Below are 26,793 nucleotides of genomic sequence, written 5' to 3'. Positions count from 1 at the left end.
AGATCACACTTTATTGGAGCACTTCTTGATTGAGGGAGAGCGGGAGGTGAGGGGCCCCAAGAGCCAAAAGGCAGCTGCTTATATAGGGAACCAAGCGAACGGGTCAATCTATGATTGGATCCCACCAGAATGCAAGCACGGGGAGCCACGGGATAGGCTGAGGACATAAGGCCAAATTACCATATACGCGCATGCTCAAGCATCGAGGCCCGCAGCCCAGCAAGCACAGCCAAGTATGGAGTTGTTTACAGCAAAGCTGTCAGGAAGTCGGTGCCATCTTAGAATGGTGACTCCCTACATTTGTTATTTTGTAGTCTTTTGTTATTTTTATTTGGTTTGTGTTTGTGTTTTAGGGGTAAGGTCTTGCTTGGCTGACCTTAGATGGAAAGGTCTGAAAGTGAGAGCCAAAGTCAATGCTTGCCTCTTGGCATTGTTTCCAAGGGTATTTTATCACAGCGATGAAAACTGTGGTCATGTTGACATGTGCCATTCCACAGTGTTAGGTGCTTTCCAACTGTCACCACCATTCATTTCCAGAACATCTTCATCACAATGAACAGAGACTCTGAACCCATCCCTAACCCTTAGCGACATTTTCCTGCTTCCTATCTCTATAAATATGCCAATTCTAGGTACTACATATAAGTGGACTCACACAGCATGTGTCCCTTTGTGTCCAGCCTACTTCATGTAGAAGGTTTCCAAGGTCTATCCAGTTTTAGCATGTATTAGAGCGCTATTCCTTTTTAACACCATAAGTTTGTGTTAGGCTTATATAATCTATTTTAATATCTATTTACCTGTTAATGGACATTCGGGTTGTTTGGACCTTTTGACTACTATGAACACTGCTGGGCTCTGGTGGACAAATTCCTATTTAAACCCTACTTTCAGTTTCTAAGAGACATCATAAAATTAAGGTTACTGGATCATGTGATTTGTATAATAATGCTATGTTTTCAGAAATCACCAAACTGTTTTTTGGGCTTTTTGTTTGTTTGTTTTTTGAGACAGGGTTTCTCTGTGTAGCTTTGCACCTTTCCTGAAACTCACTCTGTAGACCAGGCTGGCCTAGAACTCACAGAGATCCACCTGCCTCTGCCTCCCGAGTGCTGGGATTAAAGGCGTGTGCCACCACTGCCCTGCAAAACCCTTATCTTTTGATGATGGGAATTTAAAATAGCACAGCTTCTTTAGAAAACAGTTTGGTGTGCAGGACGGTGGTGGCATACGCCTTTAATCCCAGCACTCAGGAGGCAGAGGCAGGTGGATCTCTGAGAGTTCGAGGCCAGCCTGGTCTACAGAGTGAGTTCCAGGACAGGCTCCAAAGCTACACAAGAGAAACCCTGACTCAAAATAAATAAATTAAATTAAAAGATAAGGGTTCCAATCTTTTTCTCTCCCCTCCCCATCGCCCTTCTCTTCTTGAGAGTTTTGCCCCATAACCCAGAAAAGGCTGGAATCTGTGTATCCCAGGAGTTCAGAACTTGTGAGTTGAGACCCCTTTGGGGGGAGGGGGAGGGGATGGAGCAATATCAGATATTTCCATTACAATTTGTAACAGTAGCAAAATTGTAATTATGAAGTAGCAATGAAAATAATTTTATGGTTGGGGATCACCACAACATGAAGAACTGTCTTAAAGGGTCAAAGAAGGTTGAGAACCACTATGTAACCCATACTGGCCTGAACTTCTTGATCTTCTTCTCTAACCTCCCTCCCCAGGGCTTGGATTTCAAGTATGGACTACCACACTCAGTGAGTTGTAGCTCTTTACATATATTCTTTTTTGTTTGGTTGGTTTTTGTTTTATTTGTTTTTCGAGACAGGGTTTCTCTGTGTAGCTTTGCACCTTTCCTGGATCTCGCTCTATAGGCCAGGCTGGCCTTGAACTCACAAAGATTTTTGCCTGCCTTTATATATTCTTTTTTTTTTTAATATTAATCCTAGATTGCTTATGACTTGCAATTTTTCCCCTCATTTTCTCATTTTGTGAACAGTGCTTTTAGCTCTTGCTGCTTTCATTAATTTTGTGTACCTCAAAACAGACTAGTAGGATGTATACTGTTACCATTGTATATATAAAACCAAGTCCAGTTGGGCAGTGATGGCTCACGCCTTTAATCCCAGCACTTGGGAGGCAGAGCCAAGCAGATCTCTGTGAGTTCGAGGCCAGCCTAGTCTACATAGCGAGATCTAGGACAGCCTCTAAAGTTACACAGAGAAAACCCTGTCTCGAAAAACCAAAAACAAAAAAAAAAACAAAAAACCAATACCCAACTTCTTAGACATTGTCTTTGTTGGTATTGTTAACTACCAAGAGTAAGTGGATCGGCTCCAAAAGGCCATAGGACAGGGGAGAGCGAAAAAAGCAGAAAGCCCAGAGCCAGAGGTCACAATATCGCATCTGCCCTCAAGAGATGGATTTCCCTGGTCCAGCTTAACATTCCACTGAACTCCGAACCAGCCTCGCTCCGCCCCGCTCCGCCCCGCCCCGCCCCGCTCCGCCCCGCCCCGCCCCGCTCCGCCCCGCCCCGCCCCGCCTTGTCGCCTCGCCCAATCCCAAGGCCACTTCCGGCCCGCCCCCCCTGCTAGCCGCCAGCTAGTGTGCGCGTGCGCCCTGCCGGTGTTTTGCCTGCCATTAGTGGGCGAGGACCGACAACGCCCCTGCTTCCGGCGCGGTGTAGAGACCAGACAGGCACGGCGCTCAGCGATGATGTCAGCTCCGGTTGCCTTGCTGAGTCGGAAGTGGGAACCTTTTGGTCGCTGTAGCTGTGAGGTGTCGTCGTTGCTGCCCTTTCAGGCTCTGGTAAGACAGAAGGTATCTTCAGAGGAGGAAAGTGTTGGGACTGCGGCCGGGGTTTTCAGCTAAGCAATTGCCAGTCCAGGCATCTGCACACTTGCTGCTCTCCCTTGCCTGACCTGGGTCCCTCTTCTTGAACTTCGACCCTGTCTGATCTGGAAACCCTTATGGTGCTCCAGCGTCGGGTGTCTCTGCACATGTGCTTCTCTGCCAAACCCTGCTAGAAAGGACCCGAATGTTGGCTGTGGCTGTCTTTCGCCTTCTTTTATCTAGGACCTGCGCAGGGTGGGTGGGTCTCCCTCCTGCCCACGAATCTCTTGCCAAACCCCAAGATAAAATATAGAGTGGACGACAGAAAGCCAGATGCAAAAGGGACGAAATGGCGCTAGAGCCACAGTAATCAACCCAGTTGAGTGCATGGAGCAAGACATTGATGTTTATGGCGAGGGACGGGCTTGTCGCTGTAACTCTTCGGAGATGCTGCTCGCGTTTTTCTTGGATTGAGAAAACCTTTCTCAGATCGAGTGACCACAACTCAGAAGCTTTGTATTTAGTGGTGTTCCCTTTAGGATCCGTTTTTGTCTCGCTGTCTTTTTTTTTTTTTTATTCCAGAGAGAAGACTATAAAATGCTCCCTAAGACAGGATGCTACAGTTTGGGTTTTTTCCTTTTTTTAAATTTGGTTTTTGTTTTGTTTTTTGTTTTTGTTTTTGTTTTGTTTTTTGGTTGGGGCGTATATGTGTTTCACTTGATGAGGTCCTTCTAGCTTGCAGATAAAGGTGTTATAAGGATTTTTTGTTGCGATACTGTATGTAGCACTAAAGTTATTTCTAGGCAGAGCATGTTAGCCTGGAAACATTTTTTAATTCCAAAATAGAGAGTTTATGGTACAGCTTAATTTGGGCTGTGGGCAGGGAGTTGCTGGGATGGAACACAAGCACTGGTATATACTAAATGCTCTAGCACTGAACTATACCCCACCCCCACCCAATCCTAGCCATAGAGCCTGGTTTCGACAGTCTCCGTTTTAAAGTACTACTGGTAGTTCTACTTTAAATCCAGATCAGACATAATCTTAAAGTATCTGTATGCTCACAGGAGCCAATAGTGGCCTTAAAGGATTAACATTACATAAATAAAAGTTTAAATCAGGAGAGGATGGGAGAAATTTATGGGACCAATGGTAGACAGTTCTTATAGATGTAGACTTTTGCAGTAGATATACAGAGTGAAATTTGTTATCAAGGAAGGCTTATTAAAAACAAATCAAATCCAAAGGCTTTGAACAGCTGGTGGTTTGTACCATCCCAAAAGCTAACAATGGGATGGGTGTGTTTCTGTATGGCAGCTGAAAACAAGAGATTAGTTTATTTGTATTACTGTTATTGTTTCTTTTTTTCTAAAAGGATATTTTGCTTATGTGTACATGTGTGTTTCTGTATATGTGCACGCCACCTGTGCAGATGCCCCCAGAAGCAAAGAAGGGCATTGGATCCCCAAGAGCTGGAGTTACAGGAAGTTGTGAACTGCCCAACATGGGTGCTGGAAACTGAACTCTGATCCTGTAGAAGAGCAGCAAGTGCTCTTAACTGCTAAGCCACTTTTCCAAGCTTTTGTTTGTTTCTTTCTTTCTTGTAAAGATGTTTTTTTAACTTTATTTATGGATGTGTATCTGTAAGAGTGTGTGGATACCTCCAGAGAACAGAAGCGGTTGCTAGATTCCCCGGAGTTGGAGTTGCAGGCGGCTGTGAGCTGCCCAGTTATGAGTACTGGGGTCCAGGCGCTGGTCCTCGAATAGAGCTGTAAACCATCCTAAATGAGCCATCTTTCCAACCCTTCATTTATTTCTGAGTCAGGGTCTCGCTGTATAGCCTAGACTGGCCTCTTGCTTCCACTTCCCAAGTGCAAGGATTACAGATGTGCACCATGGTCCTCAAACTGAGAAATTTAAAACAAACAAAATACCAAGGTTCCATTTTATGAGACTTTTCTTTTCTTTCTAGGTACTTTTATTTACATATGTAAGCTCAATGACTATATCTAAACTGGAATCTCCACAGAGATTTTCATCAGGTGATCAGCCCTCCTTTTCCCTGTAAGTTGTTACACCATTTAGCCTTGTTTCTAGAGAAAGAAATTCTCTGTACTGGCTTTAAGAACATTTTAAAAAGATGAGTTTAGCAGGGTAAGCAAAAACCATTATTGTTGTTGTTTGTTTGTTTTATTTTGTTTTTTCAAGACAGGATTTCTCATCTATGTAACTAGCTGTCCTGAAACTCACTCTGTAGACCAGGCTGGCCTTGAACTCACAGAGTTCCACCTGGCTCTGCCTCCCAAGTGCTGGGATTAAAGGCGTGCACCACCACCGCCCAGCTCATTTATATTTTTAAAAATTACTCAAGCCAGGTGTGGCAATATATGCCTTTAATCTTGGAGAGTGAGGCAGAAGAATCACTATAAGTTCAGGGTCAGCCTGGGCTACACAGTGAGACCCTGCTTCATTCAATAACAACAGCAAAGGCCCGAGATGACTCAGTGGGTCAGAGCTATTGATGCCCCAGCATGAGAACCTGGGTTTAAATCCTCAGGACCTGCATAAAGCTAGATGTGTTCACATGTCCGCCTGCAACCCCAGCACTATAGGGAATCAGACAGGAGAATTGGTGGTGTTTGCTAGCTCAGGTTCAGTAAGAGAGCCTGTCTCCAGTGAGAAAGGAGAGTGATGAAATAGGGACACCAGTGTCCTCACGTGGCCCATAGCTCTATACATATATGCCACACACCTGTATCATACACACACACACACACACACACACACTTCAAGCTAGATTTTGCAATTAGTTGACTTCTATAACTGAAAAGTCTGGAAGGTGGCAACCCTAGGCTTGTGGTTTACTAGCCTAGCAACCAAAGAAGAAAAAGTTCCCTTCTTAATAGATTCAGCCAAAAGTCCAAAGATGATGTTCACTGATTCCTCTAAGCCTTGATGGGGTCTTTTGCTCATTCTTAGATCAGTCACTTTGTTTTCTACCCCCTTCTTGGAACTGGTGGATGAGATCAGTGCATCTGGACATATGTCTTGAGTGGAATTGATACTCAGAGGGAAAACTATGGTGATATTGAGGAAAAAGATGCTATTTTGTCTCCAGAATATTACCAAGAGTTCACTGTACTTTTTGCCATCTTTTAGAGTTCAGGATACCTTGGGGTAGCAGAACAGTGGTAGTGAGTCAACAGTGAGGCAGTTAAGTATGGCATCACATGAATTAGAGGTGAACTAAGCTTATCCAGTGATTACATGGGAGAAAATCCTCTCAAGGACTGTTAATTCCAACATAAAATATGATATTTTTTATTAAGTTCAACTGCATATACATGGCAAAAATAAAAAAAGTAAAACAGCATCTAAGAGTTCGTTTCCTTAGAGTAGGAAAGCCATGCGCCATCCTCGAGGAGGCTAGACTGACTGGCTGTCACTATGGCTAATTAGCTTTTAGCTCTGATGCAGGAAAAAATAGCAGAGGTCATAAAGCAACTGACCAAAATATCTCAGAAGTGCCAAGAAGTGATATAAAGTCTCTTCCTCCAGTAATTGAGGGTAACTTTCCCAATTTGTATTCGCTTTTGTTAAAATGATTTTGTAAGGAACCTTACTTCCATGAACTCAAGGTAAGCTAAGCATGGTGATTTGTTCCTATCTGTAATCTCAGCACTGGGGTGGCTGAAATGAGGATCACGGACTCGGGCCAGCCTTGGCAAGACCATATAATGGTGATGCACTCCTGTAATTCTAGCACTCAGGAGGCAGGACAAGAGGAGCACAAGTTTCAAGCTAGCCATCAAATTCCGGGGAAGCTTCGGCTTTATAGTGAGGCCCTATCTCAAAAACCCAGACTAATGAACTAATTAACTAACGGTAGATGGAATGTACTTCCTCCTCCCTCTCCTACCCCCTCATCTTTGAGGTGTTTTATCTATTTTATGTTAGACAGTCTACCTGACAGTTGGATTTGGTTTTTGAATATAAAAAAAAAATAGATAAGCAGTAAAAATTAGTATAGAATCAAAAAAGACTGGTCAGGCAGAATGAATGCCAGTAACTCCAGCACTCTAAAGGCTAAGGCAAGGAGGATCATGAGTTCAAGGCCAGTCTAGGCTATAAAATAAGATCCTATACCATTTTAACAGAAAAGGGAAAAAAATCAAATAAGAATGTTTAGATTTTAGTTGAAAAATGATCTGCAGTTTTGTTTTTGTTTTTATTTATTTGTTTGTTTTATGTGTGTGAGATATTTTGCCTGCACATATGTCTGTGTACCATGTGCATGTTTGGTGACTGGAGGCCAGAAGAGGGCATCAGATGCCCTGGGATTGGAGTTACAGACAGTAGTGAGCTGCCATATGGATGCTGGGACTTGAACCTGTGTCTTCTAGAAAAGCAGCCAGCGCTCTTAATCGATGAGCCATCTCTCCAGCTCCAGATCTGTCATTTCAAACCTATGAGTAGAATTAGGTTACTTAATATACATGAGAGACAGACAGACATACAGCTAATCTGATTCTGGCCTTGATCCAGCATTCATATCAGATTCAGCATTCCAGATCTGAGTATCAAGCTAGCCATGGTGGTCCATGCTTGTAATCAATCCTATCACTTAGGTGAAAGTATAGGAGTTCAAGGTTCTCTCGAGCTACATAGTGACTTTGAGCGCCCCCTCCCCTCTCCATGTAAGAAAACCTGCCTCTTAGAAGAAGAAATCAGTTCCTGTCTAGCTAAGGAATTCCCAGCTTCAGCCCTGCGTTGTAGTGGTCTGGGCTGGTGCCACCTGGTCGTCTGCATGTGAATGAATGAAAACTAGTCTGCCAGCTTTATGGGAAATTCATAATTTTCGTGGTACATCTCAGTGCTATGTATGGTTACAGTTACTGGGGGAATTGCCTTTTGAGTTTTAGCTGTGTCCAGTTGGTAGGTTTGTAACCATCTTGCCAAATATGTGTCTTAAGTTTGGGAACAGGAATTGGCATGTCTTACTCCAGAGCATTTTCAAATGTGTGGTGCTTAAGAAATGGGAAAAGAACAAGGTGGGTCTGCTCCAGTGCTTGTGTTATCTGTGCTTCTGAATCTAATTCTTGTCCTTTGCATAGCCCCGCCCCCTAGGCTGGATGGAGGAGACCCTAAAGTGAAATGACAGACCAGGAGAATAACAACAACATCTCAAGTAACCCCTTTGCTGCTCTTTTCGGCTCCCTGGCTGATGCCAAGCAATTTGCAGCAATCCAAAAAGAGCAGCTGAAGCAACAGTCTGGTAAGTAGAGGTGCCAGTGGCAGCAGATACCACGACCCAGAGCCGGGCCTTACCAGGGGAAGGGCTCCTTAGGAAATTAACTGAGGTCAGAACTTAAGTTTGGGGCTGAAGTCGTTTTGCTTGTATTATCTGTCTGTCTTGGTTTGAAGGCAGACGTTGGTTTGCTGTTGGTTTTCTCGGCTTGTTTTGTCTGAGGGGCCTTCCCCTGTGCTGTCCTCACTCACATAAAAAGAGGCTAGCTGACGGTGGTCCCAGGGGGGCAGATGACAGCTGTGACCCCAAAGCTGTCGGGTTGTTTGGTTAAAGGGAAAACTAGTGTCTAGTAGCAGCTTTGTAACGTAGGAGACCAGGGTGGCGTGGCAAGCAAGCTGCGGTGGGAACCAGATTTAAGAGAATCATAAAGAGATCAGCTTTCTGATCCTTGACAAAAAAGAGTTGCTCTTAAGCCAGCACTTGGGAAGACTTCTCGGGTGAAGTTTATCTTTGGTTCTGCTCAGGGGCTCCCTTTGTCTCACTGCTGTTTAGGACAGACTGCTAAGAATCTAACCTTAGCTTTAATATGGGGGAAAAAAAAAAAAAAAAAACCTCAGAATAATCTCTCAGTAGCCAGAAAAGTGTCTTTCCTCATTTGGAACTGAATTTAAGATTGAGTACAGTTCCTTTCTATCTGGAGACAGACCGGAGGGATTAGAATATATTTGTCCCTTGGGACAAATTGTCCCCTGGGAGAGTCACAACATCCAAACTAGAAATGACCTCCCCTCCCCCAAAAAATAGTGGGGTTTTTTTTTCCTTTTGACAAATGGAGAAGTGATTTATGTTATCCCTTCATTTATTTAAAAAGTATATAGTAGAGGTGCACTGCTGGGTTTGGCCTCTCTCTATGGTTAGGATTGACTAGATGAGAGGGAAGGCCACAGACAGGGGAAGAAGAGGATGTAGAGGAAGCAAGAGAAAGGGAGTGCGAGGCTTTGGAACTGGCTGTAAATGGGCGACAAATGGGCGAGAGCATGGTAAGCAGCAGGCTGTAGGAACAGGGCAAAGACATGCCTTCTCTCACTGGCTTGGTACCTCACCACCTAAGTTTGTGTACACTGAGCTCCTCATGCCACCAGGTCCAACCTGTTTGTCACCAGCAATTAGTATCCGCCAGAACCTTTGCCCTCCTATGCTGAGCTTCAGATCTGTGAACTCATACAGGGAAGCATATCTTACTTCTGAGAGTTTGGTCCAGATTTTCAGAATACCACTTTGTCAAGAAAAGAAGTCAGCCAGGGGGTGGTGTAGACCTTTAATCACAGCACTTGGGAGGCATAGGCAGGCAGATCTCTGAGTTGGAGCCAGCTTGGTCTACAGAGCAAATTCCAGGACAGCCAGGGATACACAGAGAAACCCTGTCTAAAAAAACAAAAAAAAGAAGTTGTCCACTCTCGTAGTTTCTTCTGACTGGCACTACTTTTATAAGGACATTCCTGTGAGTGCCCTTCTGAGAGGCAATCTTTGAGTTGTTCTATAAAACATTAAAGGAGGGGTTGGAGATTTAGCTCAGTGGCAGAGGGCTTGCCTAGCAAGCATAAGGCCCTGGGTTCTATCCTCAGCTCCACATACAAAAAAAAAAAAAAAAAAAAAAAAAAATTAAAGGAATTCAGTTGATAAGGGGGAAGAAGATAGGAAAAACTAGAAGACAAGATGTGACAGCAATTTAAATACCAAATGATGAAAATTCCAGTCTCACTAATTAATCTATAGGAAAATGCCTGTTGAACCTACAATTAAGGGCTGTTGAGATGGCTCAGTGGCTAAAGGCTCCTGGTTCCAAGCCAAATGAGTTCAGTCCCTGGGATCCTCGTGGTAGAAAAAAAGAAAAGACTCCAACAAGTTGTCCCCTGACCTTGCATGTGCTTTGTAGCAAGCATACAACCAAACACACACACAATCTAAAGAAATGTAATAAAAAAAATTAAATAATTAGATTTTTATTTGTTTGTTAAAAATGTCAAATTCTCATTTTTATTTTTGGTCATGAGCATGTTTTAACAGCCTTGGTTTATGCATGCAACTATAACATCAGAAGCAATACAATTAAAAAAAGCAATACAACTTTTTAGAAAATTCCTCAATGTTCACTTCACTTTAAATAATTCTAAATAGCTGGGTGGAACAGTGTGTTTCTACATACACTGACAATTATACTCAAGGTCTGTATACAGACACACATTGTTCTACCCTACATACATGTCATGAACACACAACAGTAGTAATAAGTAATTTTTTAAGCCTACAACAGTGGTACCAGCCCCTAGGACTTGAAAAGCAAAATGTCTTCATACACACATGATATGAAGTGTCCACCTAGGAGAATGCATACAGCAGGATTAGAGAGGTACTAAGAGTATATGATGTGGCACTTTCCTCAAATAAAGTAACTTGAGCATTTGGGACTTGTTAACTATTGACCACATCACATTAACTAAGTCCTAAGTGGCAGGTACTACCTGTCCAACATTTCCTATAGAGCAGGTACTCAAAACATGTTGGCAAGTTGATCAGATTGTATGGTACATTTACCCATGTGTAAGAGTAGAATCTCAGGGTCCAATAAAGAAACATCAACTTGACTTAAAATAGTTCACATAACTTTACATCTCCCTAAGCTTGTATGTGTCTGGTGGATGTTGAATTGATAGTATAATGTTAAAAACTGGCCAAAAATGACCTAGCACCCAAGGCTCCCAAAGTGTAATGCTAAAACATCTCCACCGGAGGGATTTCAGTAATCTGAAACTTTCAAACCTGAGTGGCCGAACTGGTCTCCCTCAAAGGAGTGCAAGGAACTTCCAAGCTCAGGAATCACATGAGTGTTGAGCTTTCCTCAAGTGAAACCATGAATGCTACAGAGGTAGCATGGTTTAGCAAGTTAACTTCAAAGCCCCAAAACAAAAGAACAAGGTTATTTTTCAACCATTTTAATAGAACTCTCTAAAGTTTACAGTTCAGGCTCGCTCTTGGATACCTTGTCAATCTCATCTCCTTTTGTATCATGAGGACATTCATGAGTCCACGCTCCCCTTGGCCCAGTGGCATCTATTGCCACATCAATGACAGAATCGGGAGTCATCCATCTCAGTAACATGAGGAAGAGATAGCTGAAGACAGCCAGCAAAGCGAAAATGTGGCCTGTAAGTGAGCCACAGTGAGAGGTGAGCCTGGTCAGCCTCTCGTGCATGGGCAGCACAGTTTCCTTCGCCACCCTCTCGTACACCTTCTCAGTTCTCTCTGCCACATTCCGCCAGGTGTAGAAAGCCTTCACTACATTGTGGATATTTTCTGCATCTGGGAACATCCCCGACTTCACTTGGAAAATAGCTTTTTCCAGCCCTTCACACAAAGATTTTACTGAAGGTTCACATAAAATAATAAGATTCTCCGGAAGCACTTCAGGAATCCCACCAACCTTGGTGCTGACAACCCGTAGACCACAGCTGGCAGCTTCCAGGATCGCCATGCAGAAGGCTTCGGTCAGGGAGGTGTTAAGAAAAATATGTCCTTGAATTAAGACATTTCTGACATCCTTGTGTTCTAAAGCTCCCAAAAGATGCACTCTGTCATGTAGTTGGTATCTTTCCCGTACTTCTTCCAAAACGATGCTCTTTGGTCCCTCTCCCCCAATTAGGAAATTTAACTCGGGATATTTCTGACAGAGCTCGGGTATTATACCACTGAGCAGGTCAATCCCTTTTCTGTAAACCAGCCTGCTCACAACAACAATTGTTATCACACCACCATGCCTCCTAAGTGGTCCTGGGGTGAAGTCAGTAGGATCTACGGCGTTGGGAATGACGGACACTCTTTCAGGGTTTAATGCTGCCCGCAGTACAGTGTTTTCCTTACTTGTGTAAGAGACACAAATGACGTGGTTTGTGTCACAGAGAGACACAGTTAGAAGCTTGTTTGTAAGCACAGAGCTGACGTCAGCAAATCCAAAAAGGGAATGGTCCGTGAAGACTGTCTGAAGCCCCATTGTCTTGGCATGGAAGAGAGCATCATGGGCCATGGCAGAAAAAGAACTGTGGGAATGGATTATGGTAACTCTCTCCCGGACAAATATGTACCTGAGCAATGGCAGACTGTGGAAGAGAGTCGTGGCTGTAGATTGGTTGTACATGACTCTGAGAGGCAAGTAATAAACTTTGAGGCCATTGGTGAGGTAACGGATGCCCTTTCGATTTCCGTAAGCATGGGTGATAATTATGACTTTGTGCCCCCTCTCAATGAGGCACTGAGAGAGCTGGTAAATGTGGCTTTCCACACCTCCCATGTTTGGGTAGAAAAAGTCAGAGACCATGCAGATATTATGTGTGCGGGTGCTGTTGGTGGAAGGCATCACTGAGGGGCGCTGCCCATGCCCACCTCCTCCTCTATAGGCCATGCTGAGTTGGTGTAGGAATCAGTTCTCAGTGCAAGCCAGTTAAGAAATGTGTCTTCTGTCACCTGAAGTTCACAGTGCCGTGACTTTTCCCCTTACTGAAGGGTAGTTGTGCTCAAACGGTCCCCTTCACATTTTTCTTGACCTTCCTTGTAGTCACATGGGCCTTTCCTCCACAAGTGCCTTCTTTCTGGTGGGCTCCTCTATTTTCCATGCTGCCTCTGTAATTAAATCAGATTTATTAAAGTTAAGAGACATTTTCTCATACCCTTAGCTAGTTATTTATATGAAAGTAATCTCTTTGAGAATAACTTCTGTTAACTTTTAAAATACTTAAGCGCTTTAAAAAATTTTGTCTTAGGTTCATTTGGTGTGGTATGTGGAGGTCAGAGGATAACTTGCTTCTTTCAGTTCTCTCCTTCCACCATGTGGGCTCCAAGGATTGAACTCAGGGCACCAAGCTTGGCAGCAAGTGCCTTTATCTGCTGAGCAATCTCACCCACCCGAAAGTTCTCAAGCTCTTTGAGCCAACAGTTCTATTTCCTAGATTTTTTTTAAAGATTTATTTATTATGTATACAATGTGTTTCCTGCATGTGTCCCTGCAGGCCAGATGATCTCATTACAGGTCGTTGTGGGCCGCCATGTGGGTGCTAGGAATTGAACTCAGGACCTCTGGGAGAGCAGTCAGTGCTCTTAACCGCGAGCCATCTCTCCAGTTCTACTTCCTTGATTTTTGTCTTACACAAATACTCACCCATATAAATAAAAACAATTAGATTACATTCAGTACTGTATGACTTAAGATCATGAAGCCCTGGACAGTTCTCATGTTTGCTCGATGAATAAACACGGAGCTTAAGTGGCCACATAAGTCACAGTAAAGGCAAAAATACATGGCAGTGCAGCTATTAAAAGGCATGAGATGGGCTGGGCCCGCTAACGCAGGAAGCTGAGGCAGGAGGGTAAGTTCAGGCCATCCCCCTACATAGTTTAAGGCTGGCCTGGGCAATATAAGACACTGTATCAAAAATTAAAAATAAGGCTGGGGGTAGAGTTCAGTTGGTAAAGTGCTTGCCTGCCCTGGGTTTAATCCCTGGTACCACACAGGAGCAGATGTGGTGTGCATCCCTTTGATTCTGGTAATTTGGTGGTGGAGACAGGACGATTAAGTTCAGGATCATCCTTATAGGGAGTGTGAGGACAAGAGGAGACCCTGTTTCAAAAACACGCAACACAAATTAACCAATGGAATGAAGGTCTCTAAATGACTTCCAGGGAGCAGTGTTGGTGTTGATAAGTTAAGACCTATTGAAGGGCTGGAGAGATGGCTCAGCAGTTAAAGAGCGTGTGATACTCTTGCAGAGGACCTGGATTTGGTTCCGAGCACCAACATGGTGGCTTACAACCATCAGTAACTCCAGGTCTAAAGCTTTAAAGCCCTCTTCTGACCATAAGGCACATACACATTGCATATATATACATTCAGACAAAACATCTATACAAACAAAAATAAATAATTGTTTAAAGCCAGTTGAGAAGCTAGAGATGACTCAGAGGTTAAGAGCACTGACTGCTCTTCCAGAGGTCCTGAGTTCAATTCCCAGCAACCACAGGGTGGCCCACAACCATCTATGACTAGTACCACGGGATCTGATGCCTTCTGGTGTGCAAGCACACATATAGACAAAATACCTCTCTGTGTGTGTGTGTGTGTGTGTGTGTGTGTGTGTGTGTGTATGTGTGTGTGTATGTGTGTGTAAAGCCAGTTGATAATAAATAAAGCCAGTTAAGATAGCTCAATGGGTAAAGGTACTTGCTTTCAGTTCTGATGACCTGAGTTCAGTCTTTGGAATTCACATGATGGATGGAGAAAAAGGATTCCCCCAAGTTTTTCTGTGATCTCCAGATGCATGTCATGGCACATAAACATCACACATACAAAAATAAGTAAATGTTAAAAACTGTTTGAAATTGTGGTACAGATCTGTCATTAAACAACAACAAAAAAAAGATGGAGAGATGGCTCAGCATGCACATTCCCACACAGAATGCATACATACACATCATTTTAAATACATCTTGAAACAATGATCCTCCTGAGATGGCTCAGCAGGTAAAGGTGCCTGCCACCTGGTCTGATGACCTGAGTTCAGTCCCCAAGACCCACAAAGAAGGAGGAGAAAACTGGTGTTGCTACAGGCTGTCCTCTGACTTCTAAGTGCACACTGACACATGGTCCCCGCACACAAAAACAAACGTCAAAGAGACAAGGAAAGGCAGCTGAAGAGCATAACAGTTTTGTAAAGAAGAAACAATGGTAATGACCGTTAGCACAGGAGTCTGGAGCACTGCAGAATTAAGCAGCTATCTATAGGGTACTGGTTTGAGAAGCCCTTCTACAGGATAGATTCCTGGGTGTAAAATTACCACAACAAATGCATTCTCCAGGGAAAGGCCACACCTTTAAACTGATTACTGTCATTTGATCTGTTTGGTAGTCATTTTTTCTCTAAGAAAGTTAGGTAACGTTGCTAATTTTGTCACAGTGGGGTACAATTATGGGTGGAAGTAATGACGCTCACTGTATAGCGGCAAGATTTATAGCCACGATTTCAGAATGCTGCACTTCACTTGCCGGGCTTGAGTTGCTCACTAACGGGATGAATAATGTCACACCTGCAGCTGTCCTCCTCCTGGTGGTTACATTCGTTCTCAGTAGTGTGTTTTGTTGTAAGGGAAGAACACACTATAACGTCTTATGTGTTCTGGCAGACGAGCTCCCAGGAAGCCCAGATGACTCTGATAATAGTGTGTCAGAGAGCCTGGATGAATTTGACTACTCCGTGTCTGAGATTAGCCGCTCCTTCCGGTCACAGCAAGAAATATGTGAGCAACTCAACATCAATCACATGATCCAAAGGATCTTCCTCATTACTCTGGACAACAGTGAGTTGCAGACTTGCACCCACCGATTGGTTGTCTGTTCTTCCCTCCTGGCTTAGGCGAGGGACTCCTTGGGCCCTTAGAGAACTGCTGTGTCTACTGGTTAGAGAGCACAGGGTTTATTTCAGTAAGTTTAAAAAATAAAAACAGTATTTTAAAAACAGTATTTCAGCCAGGCAATAGTGGCACACACTTTTCATCCCAGCACTCGGGAGGCAGAGGCAGGTGGATCTCTGTGAGTTTGAGGCCAGCCTGGACTACCGAGTGAGTTCCAGGACAGCCAGGGCTACACAGGGAAACTTTATCACGGAAAAGAAACAAACGAACAGTGTTTCTAAAATCTACTAATCTATGTTGTCATTTTGGTGCTGACTGGACTGTGTGACTACATGTCTGTACTACCTTTAAAAGGAAGTCTGAGAGGTTCAGACTTGTTTTACCTGTGTGCCCTATCTGTAGTTCAACCCTAAAGTTAATGCTGGTATCTGGAATTGTCTTCCGAAATGTCGTACCGAGGGTTCATAACAGTCCATGCTCTGTAACTACCTTATGTATCAAGATCACTCTAGTATCGCTGAGTTCAAGAGACTTGCTCTCAGGATCAGTTGTTGTAAGCTGAGCACAGCTGTACACACCTTTGGTCTCCAATACTGTAGAGGCTGAGGCAGGAGGGACCGCTTGAACTAGAAGTTAAGGACCAGCCTAGGCAACATAGCAAGACCCTGTCTCAGAAAAGGAAAACAACACCAAGCAGTGTCATGGGGGCAGGGACATTACCCTTAACCTATCAGATGAAAACTGTTTCACAGGTGATCCAAACTTGAAAAGCGGGAATGGCATCCCCAGCCGTTGTGTGTACTTGGAAGAAATGGCAGTAGAGCTGGAAGATCAAGACTGGCTGGACATGAGCAACGTTGAACAGGTACCACTCCTGACCATGCGCAGAGCATAGCGTGCTGCCAGACCCCGTCACTCTCCAGACACTACGTGGCTTGTTTCCATCTCCTCCACTGAGTGTGTTCCGCTCTGGCCACACATCCAGATCCACCCATTGTTTAAGAACCAGTTAAAGCCGGGCGGCGGTGGCACGTGCCTTTAATCCCAGCACTCCAGAGGCAGAGACAGGCAGATCTCTGTGAGTTCAAGGCCAGCCTGGTCTACAGAGTGAGATCCAGGACAGGCACCAAAACTACACAGAAAAACCTTGTGTTGAAAAACCAAAAAACAAAAGAAAGAAAGAACCAGTTAAAATGCCATCATGATTGCCAAAAAAAGAATTATCATTCCCTCCTCCAAGTTCCTTATCTTACCCATTTCTTATGGGAACGGTCGCTGTCTCTTGTGGCTTTGTATTGAACCCGTCTTATCAACTCCTATTAGACTCTTACATTCCTAAGACAAGACCCATCTTTTTCTTACATACTTTTACTTTAAAAAAAATTGGAATCAGGCTGGGGAGATGGTTCACGAGCAGGTTTGACTCCCCGGCACCCACACAACTGACTGGCCATGGTGGGACAGCAGTGAGAGGGAGTAGAGATAAGAGGCGTCTGGGGACTGTTGGCCATCCAGCCTAGCTGGAAAGTGGTGAGCTCTGGGTTTAATGAGAGCTCAGGAGAGTGAGGTGGAGAGTAACAGAGCAGGACACCCAGTGCCCTCCTCTAGCCTCATTCTAGCCCTCAGGAGATCAAGTCCAGAAAGCCATCATCCATTAGGTAGAACTGTTTCCCGGGGTATCAGAGCCCATAGTAAGCATACTGTGCCTTTGAAAAACTGATTAACAGCTGGGCATGATGGCAGAGAGTCAGGCAGACAGCTCTGTGAATTGAAAGCCAGCCTGGCCTACATAATGCGTTTCAGGACAGCCAGGGTTACAGGAGAAACCCTGTTTCAAAACACAAAATAAGGAGCCTAGAGAGATGGCTCAGCTGTTAAGAGCATACACTGCTCTTAGAGGACCTCAGTTCAATTCCTAGTACCTACGTCATATAGCTCACAGCAGCCTGTAACTCCAGTTCCTGAGAGAACCAATGCCTCTAACTACCATGAGTGCCTTAAGTCATGCACATATATCCACACAGATACACATCATTTAAAATAATAATAAATGTTTAAAAAAATTTGAATGGTCTGCAGAATAAGTCTGTCTGCAGAGAGGCTACACAGAGAAACCCTGTCTCAAAAAAAAAAAAAAATAGTACAATTGAGAGGGAAGACTGGTAACTTGGCATTTACCTTTCACATTTAAAGCAATCACACAGAAAAGTAAATTTCACATGTTTCGTCCCTGGTTCTTAACACCATTCAACAAGTGACTATTTGCTGTGACTATCCCAGATACCTAAGTCTTGCTTTATAATCACTATGTATATAATTAGTTTCTAACATTTCTAAATTTATTCTGAGCTATATCTGGTTCTTGCCAAAGCACGTATCAAACTCTATATCTTAATGTTCTAGGATTTACCTTGCCATGATTGGTATTTGTGTTTATTTCCATTACTAGGCCATCTTTGCCCGGTTATTGCTCCAGGATCCAGGAAACCACTTGATCAGCATGACTTCTTCTGCAACGTTAAATCTCTCTGCTGATCGAGATGCGGGGGAGAGGCACATCTTTTGTTACCTTTACTCCTGCTTCCAAAGAGCCAAGGAAGAGGTAAAGGAATAAGCCCCATGGAGTTTTAGATTATCCTCTTGAGTAACTTTAGCATGTGAGTGAGAGTTGGATCAATGTCTTTCACATCATGATGTATATGTCTACCTCATGGTATAGCTGGAACAGAGGATTCACAGCACTATGAGATTGCCATAATGCCTTAGTCTTTCTGTGGCTTGGGTTCCTTCTCTTCCCAGTTAACCAGTGCCGCTTATTCTCTGAATATAACTCTCTAGAAATCACACCCTTAAAAAAAGACTAAGCCCAGATCAGTCAGGTGTGGTAGCACATGCCTGCACCCAGCACTCAGGAGGCACAAAGATTGCTACAAGTGCAGAGCTGGCCTGGTCTCCATGCTACACAGTGAGTTCCAGGCCAACCTACATACAGTACATAGGGAGACTAAAAGAAACCACATAAACCAAGCAACCCCTTCTCTGCTAACAGCATTTCCAGTGAGATGGAATACTGAATTGGGCTAAACTTGACATCTTCAGGATTAGAATTTTATCAGGTGTTCTTTTAAGCCAAAGAACAAGTCTGTCATGAATTTTCAGTCCCCAAGAAACCAATACTGCCAGACAGTGGTGGCATACACCTTTAATCCCAGGCAGAGGCAGGTGGGTCTCTGAATTTGAGGCCAACCTGATCTACAGAGCAGGACAGCCAGAACTACACAGAGAAATCCTGTCTCAAAAAACCAAAAACAAACAAAAAAAGAAGAAACAAACAAACAGTTTTGGGGACATGGTGTGTTTTCCATTCTATTTACTGTACCCTCTGTATTATAGAAAACTGTATGCTTTTCTCTCTCTGTTGTAGATTACCAAAGTTCCAGAGAACCTGCTCCCCTTTGCAGTGCAGTGCAGGAACCTCACTGTGTCCAACACTCGAACAGTTCTCCTCACCCCAGAGATCTATGTTGACCAAAACATCCATGAGCAACTGGTAGACTTGATGTTAGAAGCCATTCAGGGAGCCCGTGAGTACAGAAGGAAGGTCTTTCAACATCTACCTTTAGAATACCAATTTAAAACTCCCCTAAGCCGGGCGGGGGTGGCGCACACCTTTATCCCAGCACTTGGGAGAGGCAGAGCCAGGTGGATCTTTGTGAGTTCAAGGCCAGCCAGGTCTACAGAGTGAGTTCCAGGACAAGAACCAAAACTACACAGAGAAACGCTCTCTCAAAAAACCAAAAAAAGAGAAACAAAACAAAACAAAAAAACCTCTAATGGTTTTAGAGTCTTAAAGCCATTATGATTCTGATAGAAATTAAGGAAGACAGCTTACACCTTGATCTCAAACCATCAGAATTCCAAAAAATATCATCAGGAGCTGGAGAGATGCCTCAAAAGTTAAGAGCTCTTCTAGCTGCTTTTCCAGAGGACCCAGGTTCAATTCTCAGCACCCACCTGGTGGCTCACAACTATGTGTAACTCCAGTTCCGGGGATCCACTGCCCTCTTCTGTCCTCCACGAACACTGCGTGTACTTGGCACACAGGCATACAGGCAGGCAAAACACCCACCCACATAAATAAAAGTAAATCGGTCAGAGAGCCGGTGTTTGGAAGTGGGACTACAGCTCATTGGTCAAGCACTAGTGGAGCAGTTGCCTGGCCTTTGATCCAATTCCTGCGCCACAAAAGACGGGCAGATGGAGAGAATGTGAAGCAGTGCACACAGACATAGGAACTGACATGGCTTCCTCTCTTTCTCATCTGTCTTCCGATAGATTTCGAAGATGTAACTGAGTTTTTAGAAGAGGTCATCGAAGCCTTGCTGTTGGATGAGGAAGTTCGAACGTTTCCTGAAGTCATGATTCCAGTGTTTGATATTTTACTAGGCCGAATAAAAGATCTGGAGCTCTGCCAGACCCTCCTGTATGCATATCTGGACATTCTTCTCTATTTCACTAGGCAAAAGGATATGGCCAAGGTAGGTCTCAAGGGCACCATGTGCTCATAGTGCTGACAACTTAGGACTTGATGCTTCCTGTCCTGAAACATTATCACATTGCCTATAGAAAGCCAGATAAGGTATCATGTGCCTGGAATCCTGGTACTTAGGAAGTGGAGGCAGGAGGATCAGCGTTATCCTCAGCTACAATGTGAATTTGAGGCCCTGAGGACAGGGCTGGTGAGATGGCTCAGTGGGTAAAGGCACTTGCTATAAAGCTTAAAAACCCACACTTGATCCCCAGAACCCACATGGGGAAAGAAGAGAAGGAGAGAACCAACTCCCACACACAAGTTGTCCTCCGACCTCCACTCTGTGCCCATGGTACGCACACACAGGCACACAAATAAATAAAAGTTTAAATCTCTTTTCTTGTAATTTGAGGCTGGCCTGGTTTTTATAACACCTGGCCTTTAAAAAGAAAAAAGAAAAGAAAAGAAAAGAAAAAAGAGACCAGGCAGTGGTGGCACACGCCTTTAATCCCAGCACTCAGGAGACAGAGGCAGGTAGATCTCCAAGTTCGAAGCCAGCCTGGTCTACAGAGCAAGTTCAAGGACAGCCAGGGCTACACAAAGAAACCCTGCCTTGGGGAAAAGAAAACAGAAGGGCTGTAGAGGTAGCTAAGTGGTTAAGCCCACTGGCTGTTCTTCCAGAGGTCCTGAGTTCAATTCTGAGCACCCACATGGAGGCTCACAACCATCTGTAATGGGATCTCATGGCCTCTTCTGTCTAATGCCCTCCGTGTCATGCAGGCATACATGTAAATAGAATACTGATATACATAAACTAAATAAATAAATCTTTAAAGAAAAAAGATGTATGCATATGTATGTATATATATGGGTTGGTTGTACTGAGACCCTTGCATCTCACCCCCTTTATCTCACCTTACAGATGAATAAGTAGGTTTTGTCCTTTCCTACAGGTTTTTTTAGAATACATTCAGCCCAAGGATCCTAGCAATGGGCAGATGTATCAGAAGACCTTGCTGGGAGTAATTCTGAATATTTCGTGCTTGTTAAAGACTCCGGGTGTAGTAGAAAATCATGGCTACTTTCTGAATCCATCTCGTTCCAGTCCTCAGGAGATCAAAGTACAAGAGGCCAACATTCATCAGGTGGAACTGTTTCCCAGAGTGTCACAGCCCCTGATTTGAGATGAGCATTTCCTCAGGAACCATGTAGGGATAAGGCTGCTTCAGCCTCTTTGGGAAAGCAAATTGGTTGGCTTTTGTCATAATAACACAACAAAATTGCCTTCTTATTAGGAGGGGCTGGGTGGCTTGTAATCCTAGCACTTATGAAATAGAGTCAGAGGATTAGGAGTTCAGAACCATCCTGAGCTACATAGCAAGTAGTAGACAAAATTGCACTATAGAAGAGCCTATCTCAAAAATGAAGGAAGCAAAGAAATCACTCTTGGTACACACTTTTAATCCCAGCACTTGGGAGGCAGAGGCAGGCGGGTCTCTTGAGTTTAAGGCCAGCCTGGTCTACAGAGTGAGTTCTAGGATAGGCACAAAGCTACACAGAGAAACCCTGTCTCAAAAAAAAAAAAAAAAAAAAAACAAAATCCCCTCTTCATAGCCTTCACTTTGAGGAGAGGATGGGCTCCAGTATTGGGTGAGAATAAACTTGTAGATTATATAGAACCTGCCGTATGTGACAGTACTGTCACATCCCCTTCAGTCCTTGCCCTTCTTGCCAAGACAGTTATCATCACTTGACTCATGAAACCTTTTGACTAAATGCGGTCTTATAAATCTCTTTGTCCCTTGTCCTTCTCTTTATGTGTAGACCTCTTAACTTAAAACCTAGCAGAGTCTGGCTGTGGGGCATTAGATGGTGGCAGGGCAGTTTAAGTGTTCATTTACTATCTAAGCACCACGATGCTGTCAAGCAGGTGTTCAGCAGGCGACAGTGGTAGCCAAATCCAACTGCCCATGATTTTTTGTTTTGTTTTGTGTAAAGATTTACTGTAGCCAGTGAGATGGCTCAGTGGCTCAGTAAAGATACCTGTCATCCAGCCTGATGATTTGAGTACGGCCCCCAGGAGCCACATAGTGGAAAGAGAACCTGCTCCCAAACATCCTCACTCGTGATGCTCAATAGCATGCCCCTCCCACATACTAAATACATTAACACTAAATAAATATAATATCAAAATTAAAAATATCGACGGTGACCATGTCTATTTGTATTGTTTATGGCTCAGTTTCATTCTACAGCAGAGTTGAGTAATTGCTATGAGAACTATGACAAACAGCCAGAGAATTTATCATTACCACTTACAGAAAAATCCCAAATGTAGAGCCTCTTCAACTCTCTGTGATGTGGCAGCTGACCAGAAAATGTCTCAAAAGTACCCAAAAATACATATGTTTTTAAAAATCAGAATCAGAGAAGAAGGTGTGAAAAGAGTGAAGGAAAAGATTAAGATTAGCATATTTTTAGAAACTTGTATTTGCTAGGGTTTAGGAGTGAAAAAAGAAAATACCAGGATTGTGAAATTGGAATGTTCTGTGGTTGTGTTTTCTGGTTAAACAGTTCATGGCTCAGTTCCATGAAAAGATCTACCAGATGCTGAAGAACTTGCTCCAGCTCTCTCCAGAAACCAAGCACTGTATCTTGTTCTGGCTTGGAAACTGTTTGCATGCAAATGCAGGCCGCACCAAGATCTGGGCCAATCAGATGCCCGAAATCTTCCTCCAAATGTATGCCTCAGATGCCTTCTTTCTGAATCTGGGTGCTGCTCTCCTGAAGCTGTGCCAGCCGTTCTGCAAACCCAGATCCTCTCGGCTCCTCACTTTTAATCCCTCATACTGTGTCCTGAAAGAGTTGAATGATGAAGAACGAAAAATTAAAAATGTACACATGAGAGGTAGGCCGGGAACTGGGCTTTTCAAAACAGTGAATGTGTATGTCACCTCTAAAGCATTTGCTCCCTTAGCCTTTGAGAAAGTGCCTCTTGTTCAAAACAGATGAGGCACCCTGGAGAACTAGTGAAATGATTTTAAACACGGGTTTTTAAAAACAACGTCATCTTTTAAACATCAGGCCTTGCTGAGACCTTCTATCTGTTTGGACAACCCTGGATGTTCACTCTCTCATCTTTTATAGAAATCCAGTAGAGCACCGCTGCCATAGTTTTTGACTCAGGACAGACAGGTTGACGTGGTGGCAGCAGAGCAGGAAGGAGTGAGGGACCAGCTCTGCAGAAGCTGCTGGGGCCCCTTCATGGCTGAGTCTTGAAGGACACCTTGGGGCTCAGCAGGCGGAGGAGCAGGAGTGTCTGGCAGGACAAGAACAGGGAAAGTGGAAGGAGCAGTCGGGCATGATGGTGCACGCCTTTGATCCAAACACTTGAGAGGCAGAGGCAGGCGGGTCTCTGACTTGGAAGCTGTCTAGGAAAAAAAAATCTGTGGAAGGTCTTTATTGAGGAATAGTAAGAAGTTCCATGTAGTTAGAGCAAGGCGGGGGGTAAAGAGTAAGAGGGTGGGAAGTGGAAAGGAAGAAAGTTGACAGATTGGAGGAAACTTGAATAATACAGAGAAAAGAAAATGAATCAGCCCTGATTCTATCACTCAGAATGAATCTCTCCTCAGTTTCGATGGATTTCCTTCTAGGCTTTTTTTAAACCTTCTTATAATGATAAAACTAATAACTAATATCTGCACAAAGACACTCAGCTTGAACACAGAAAAGCAGAATAAGTAGAAATGGTCCATTGCCCATCACCTTGAAAAAATACCATATTAGCACTCGTTTTAGTTTTTGCTGATTCCGTTGGTTCAGCGAGAGATTTAACTATTTTTGTGAATAGCAAGAAGCCAGAAAGTGTTTTTAGACAAGGAAGTAGAAGGAGATGTGTTGTGAGCAAGATAGCACTGTAGCAAATGGGAGCTGAGCAGAAGTCACGGGAGGCTGAAGACCACAGCAGGGTCGGGCCATCACCACCTTTCTTTTCCCTTCCTCGAGGTTTGGACAAAGAGACCTGTTTGATCCCAGCTGTGCAGGAGCCAGTGTTCCCCCAGAGCTACAACCTTGTGACGGAGAACCTGGCCCTGACAGAGTATACCTTGTTCTTAGGATTTCACAGGTAACTCCTTGGATGTCATTGGGAAGGAACTGTCTGGAAAGGACTAGGCGTTGTGTTGACATCTCAAAGTTGACAATGAGTCTAAGACTCAGGTTAGCTTGTCAGAAGGAAAGAACTCACGTGCGTTGGTTTAAATTTACCTGAGGCCACTTTGTACACATTACTTTGTACAGTTTTTATCTATTTTTAAGAATTAACAACGTGCTAATATTTTCTCTACATTTTGCCAACTTTTCAATTCCTATCTTTCTGTTACTATCTAGGAAAATCAAATTATTTTCATTTTACATTTACTTTCTACTCTTGAATTCTTATTACTTCTGATACCAAAAGACCAAGAGACAAAAAAATTGAGAAGATGATGATAAGGGATTCCAGTAAGACCAATATGACCACAAAAGAGCTGTGAGCCTAAGAGAAAGGATTCTAAAAATGGGAAGGTTGAGAACTTGTGTGTCCAAGTTGCAAGAAGGTCCATATGTAGCAAGCTAGCTACATGTCACTCTACAGTTTCTCCCTCTTACTTAGCTGAGAATGATTGCCAATATAAGTGGGGAGAGATGACAGCTTACTCCTATTTCTTATCTATAGAAAGAGTGTTAAGAATACCAGTTTTGTTTTTACTTGGAGTGGGGGGATAGGATACACATGCTCATGTGTGATGTAGAAGCCAGGGGTTGGTGTTAGGTGGCTTTCTCAGTCACTCCCCACCATATCTTTTGAGGAAGGATCTTTCACTGAACCTGGAACTCACTGATTCAGCAAGACTCCTGGAGTCCTCCTGTCTCTGTGCCCAGCATTGGGACTGCGGGAGTATCCAGACCGGCTTTACATGGGACCTGGGGGTCCAAACTCAGTTCTCATGTTTTCACTACAAGCTCTTTACCAACTGAGCCAGCTCCCCAAATCCCAGTAACACTAATTTCTCTTTTTTTCAAGACAGGGTTTCTCTGTGCAGCCCTGGCTGTCCTGGAATTTGCTCTGTAGACCAGGCTGGCCTTGAACTCAGAGATCCACCTGCCTTTGCCTCCTGAGTGCTGGGATTAAAGGCACACATCACATGCCTGGCCTGGAATACTGACTTTTTTTTTAATGCCTTCTCAGTACTTAAGGCATTTTTTTCAAAACTCCAGCAATAAATTACTGGGAGCAAAAAAGAAAATATATCTTTGTTAAGATAGTTTTTCTAACTTGTTGACATTTTAAATGTGACAGAAGTTCAGCATGTGTTTAACTGCTCAACTGCTCGACAGTCTAGATTCAGTCTAGATGCCAAGCATCTCATTTCCAGTCAGTAACCCTAGTCACTGTCCACAAGAACAAAGGGAGTAGGGCGGACGGTGGTGGCGCACAGCTTTAGTCCCAGCACTCAGAAGGCAGAGGCAGGGGGATCTCTGTGAGTCTGAGCCCATCCTGGTCTACAGAGTGAATTCCAGAATGGCCAGGGCTACCAAGAGAACTCCTGTCTTGAAAAAAACAAATAGACAACAACAAAAGAACCACAGGGGTGATTTAGGACTATAGATATAGAAGCAGTTATCAGTGACTTTTCTAGGTCTTCCTTTCAAGTGGATGCTTTATGTGTGGTCATTATAATCAAGCCTTGTTTTTTGTCTGCTCAGTTTTCTAACTGTGCAAAGATCATCCACTGGCCCCACCTGTGTCCTCTATGCTGGGCTGCTCATACTATGCCTCGTTAGAATGACTGTCTTCAGTAATAACCGCTCACTCTGCACCCTGCTCATTCAGAGTACATCGTAACATTTTCCCAGAGCAGTGCACCTTGCTTCTGTCCAGTCAGTGACTTTTGTGAGTGCCTTCTGTGCCATTGTGCCTACAACTTTCTACAACCTTAGAGTACTAGAATAACCAAATGAGATTTGCTTGCCAGAGTAGTCTATACTACACTGCCCCACATGAGCCTCCCTGACCGGTCTCTTCTGCTTTCTTGGGGGCAGGTTGCATGATCAGATGGTAAAAATCAACCAAAATCTGCATCGGCTGCAGGTTGCCTGGCGGGATGCTCAGCAGAGTTCTAGCCCTGCTGCTGACAGTCTCCGTGAGCAGTTTGAACGCCTGATGACCATCTATCTTTCTACCAAGACTGCTATGACTGAGCCCCAGATGCTGCAAAACTGCCTGAATTTGCAGGTGTCCATGGCTGTTCTGCTGGTTCAACTGGCCATAGGCAATGAAGGCTCACAGCCAGTAGAGCTAAGTTTTCCTTTGCCAGATGGCTACAGCTCTTTGGCTTATGTGCCAGGTAAGCAGCCTGTCCCTTGGGAACATACTATTAATAGTCACCCAAGTTTAACTGGGTCACCTTGGAAGCTTAATCCTCAAAATACCCATCCTTAGTTATCATCCCATTGTTTTTAGAGAGAGTACTCAAACTTGCAAATAACATCAGCTGGCCAAAGCATGGGGACACTAACAGCCCCCCCCCACCCCCACCCCGTGTGTCTCCAGTGTCTTGACAGTCAGAAAACAGCCTTCAAGATGAGCTGTAGTCAAGGTTTGCACAGCTCTTAGCTTCTGTCATTAATACTGTCTGTCTTTCAAACTTAGAATCTGTCTGTCTAACTCTCCCTGAGCTCTTT

General features: G+C 43.9%; 2 protein-coding genes across 8 annotated transcripts in view; one reads left to right on the top strand and one right to left on the bottom strand.

Annotated features, from left to right (window-relative positions):
* Nucleotides 1–2,680: 2,680 nt before the first annotated feature.
* Nucleotides 2,681–26,793, top strand: part of Ube4a (ubiquitination factor E4A) — a 37,678-nt gene continuing 13,565 nt past the window's right edge. Inside the window, exons 1-12 of one of the 3 annotated variants that reach the window (XM_036192837.1) lie at nt 2,681–2,809; nt 4,806–4,897; nt 7,948–8,108; nt 15,309–15,482; nt 16,289–16,401; nt 17,986–18,138; nt 18,961–19,120; nt 19,872–20,074; nt 21,021–21,212; nt 22,642–22,975; nt 24,073–24,193; nt 26,152–26,456. In XM_036192837.1, coding sequence (XP_036048730.1) covers nt 7,988–8,108; nt 15,309–15,482; nt 16,289–16,401; nt 17,986–18,138; nt 18,961–19,120; nt 19,872–20,074; nt 21,021–21,212; nt 22,642–22,975; nt 24,073–24,193; nt 26,152–26,456 — 1,876 coding nt within the window. In that variant the 5' untranslated portion in view covers nt 2,681–2,809; nt 4,806–4,897; nt 7,948–7,987. Of the gene's footprint in view, nt 2,822–4,805; nt 4,898–7,947; nt 8,109–15,308; nt 15,483–16,288; nt 16,402–17,985; nt 18,139–18,960; nt 19,121–19,871; nt 20,075–21,020; nt 21,213–22,641; nt 22,976–24,072; nt 24,194–26,151; nt 26,457–26,793 lie in introns of all 3 variants that reach the window. The other 2 variants (XM_036192839.1, XM_036192838.1) reach the window with 2 other exon arrangements.
* Nucleotides 10,118–26,793, bottom strand: part of LOC118587132 (N-acetylglucosaminyl-phosphatidylinositol biosynthetic protein-like) — a 78,208-nt gene continuing 61,532 nt past the window's right edge. For 4 of the 5 annotated variants that reach the window (XM_036192840.1, XM_036192843.1, XM_036192842.1 and 1 more), the window contains one exon: nt 10,118–12,755. In XM_036192840.1, the coding sequence (XP_036048733.1) occupies nt 11,095–12,537 (1,443 nt within the window). In that variant the 5' untranslated portion in view covers nt 12,538–12,755 and the 3' untranslated portion in view covers nt 10,118–11,094. Of the gene's footprint in view, nt 12,756–15,505; nt 15,562–26,793 lie in introns of those variants that run through there. The other variant, XM_036192844.1, reaches the window with a different exon arrangement.

Source organism: Onychomys torridus, chromosome 7 (genome assembly GCF_903995425.1).
Source record: "Onychomys torridus chromosome 7, mOncTor1.1, whole genome shotgun sequence".
NCBI classification, from domain to species: Eukaryota; Metazoa; Chordata; class Mammalia; order Rodentia; family Cricetidae; genus Onychomys; species Onychomys torridus.
This window is presented reverse-complemented; position numbering and strand designations above follow the sequence as displayed.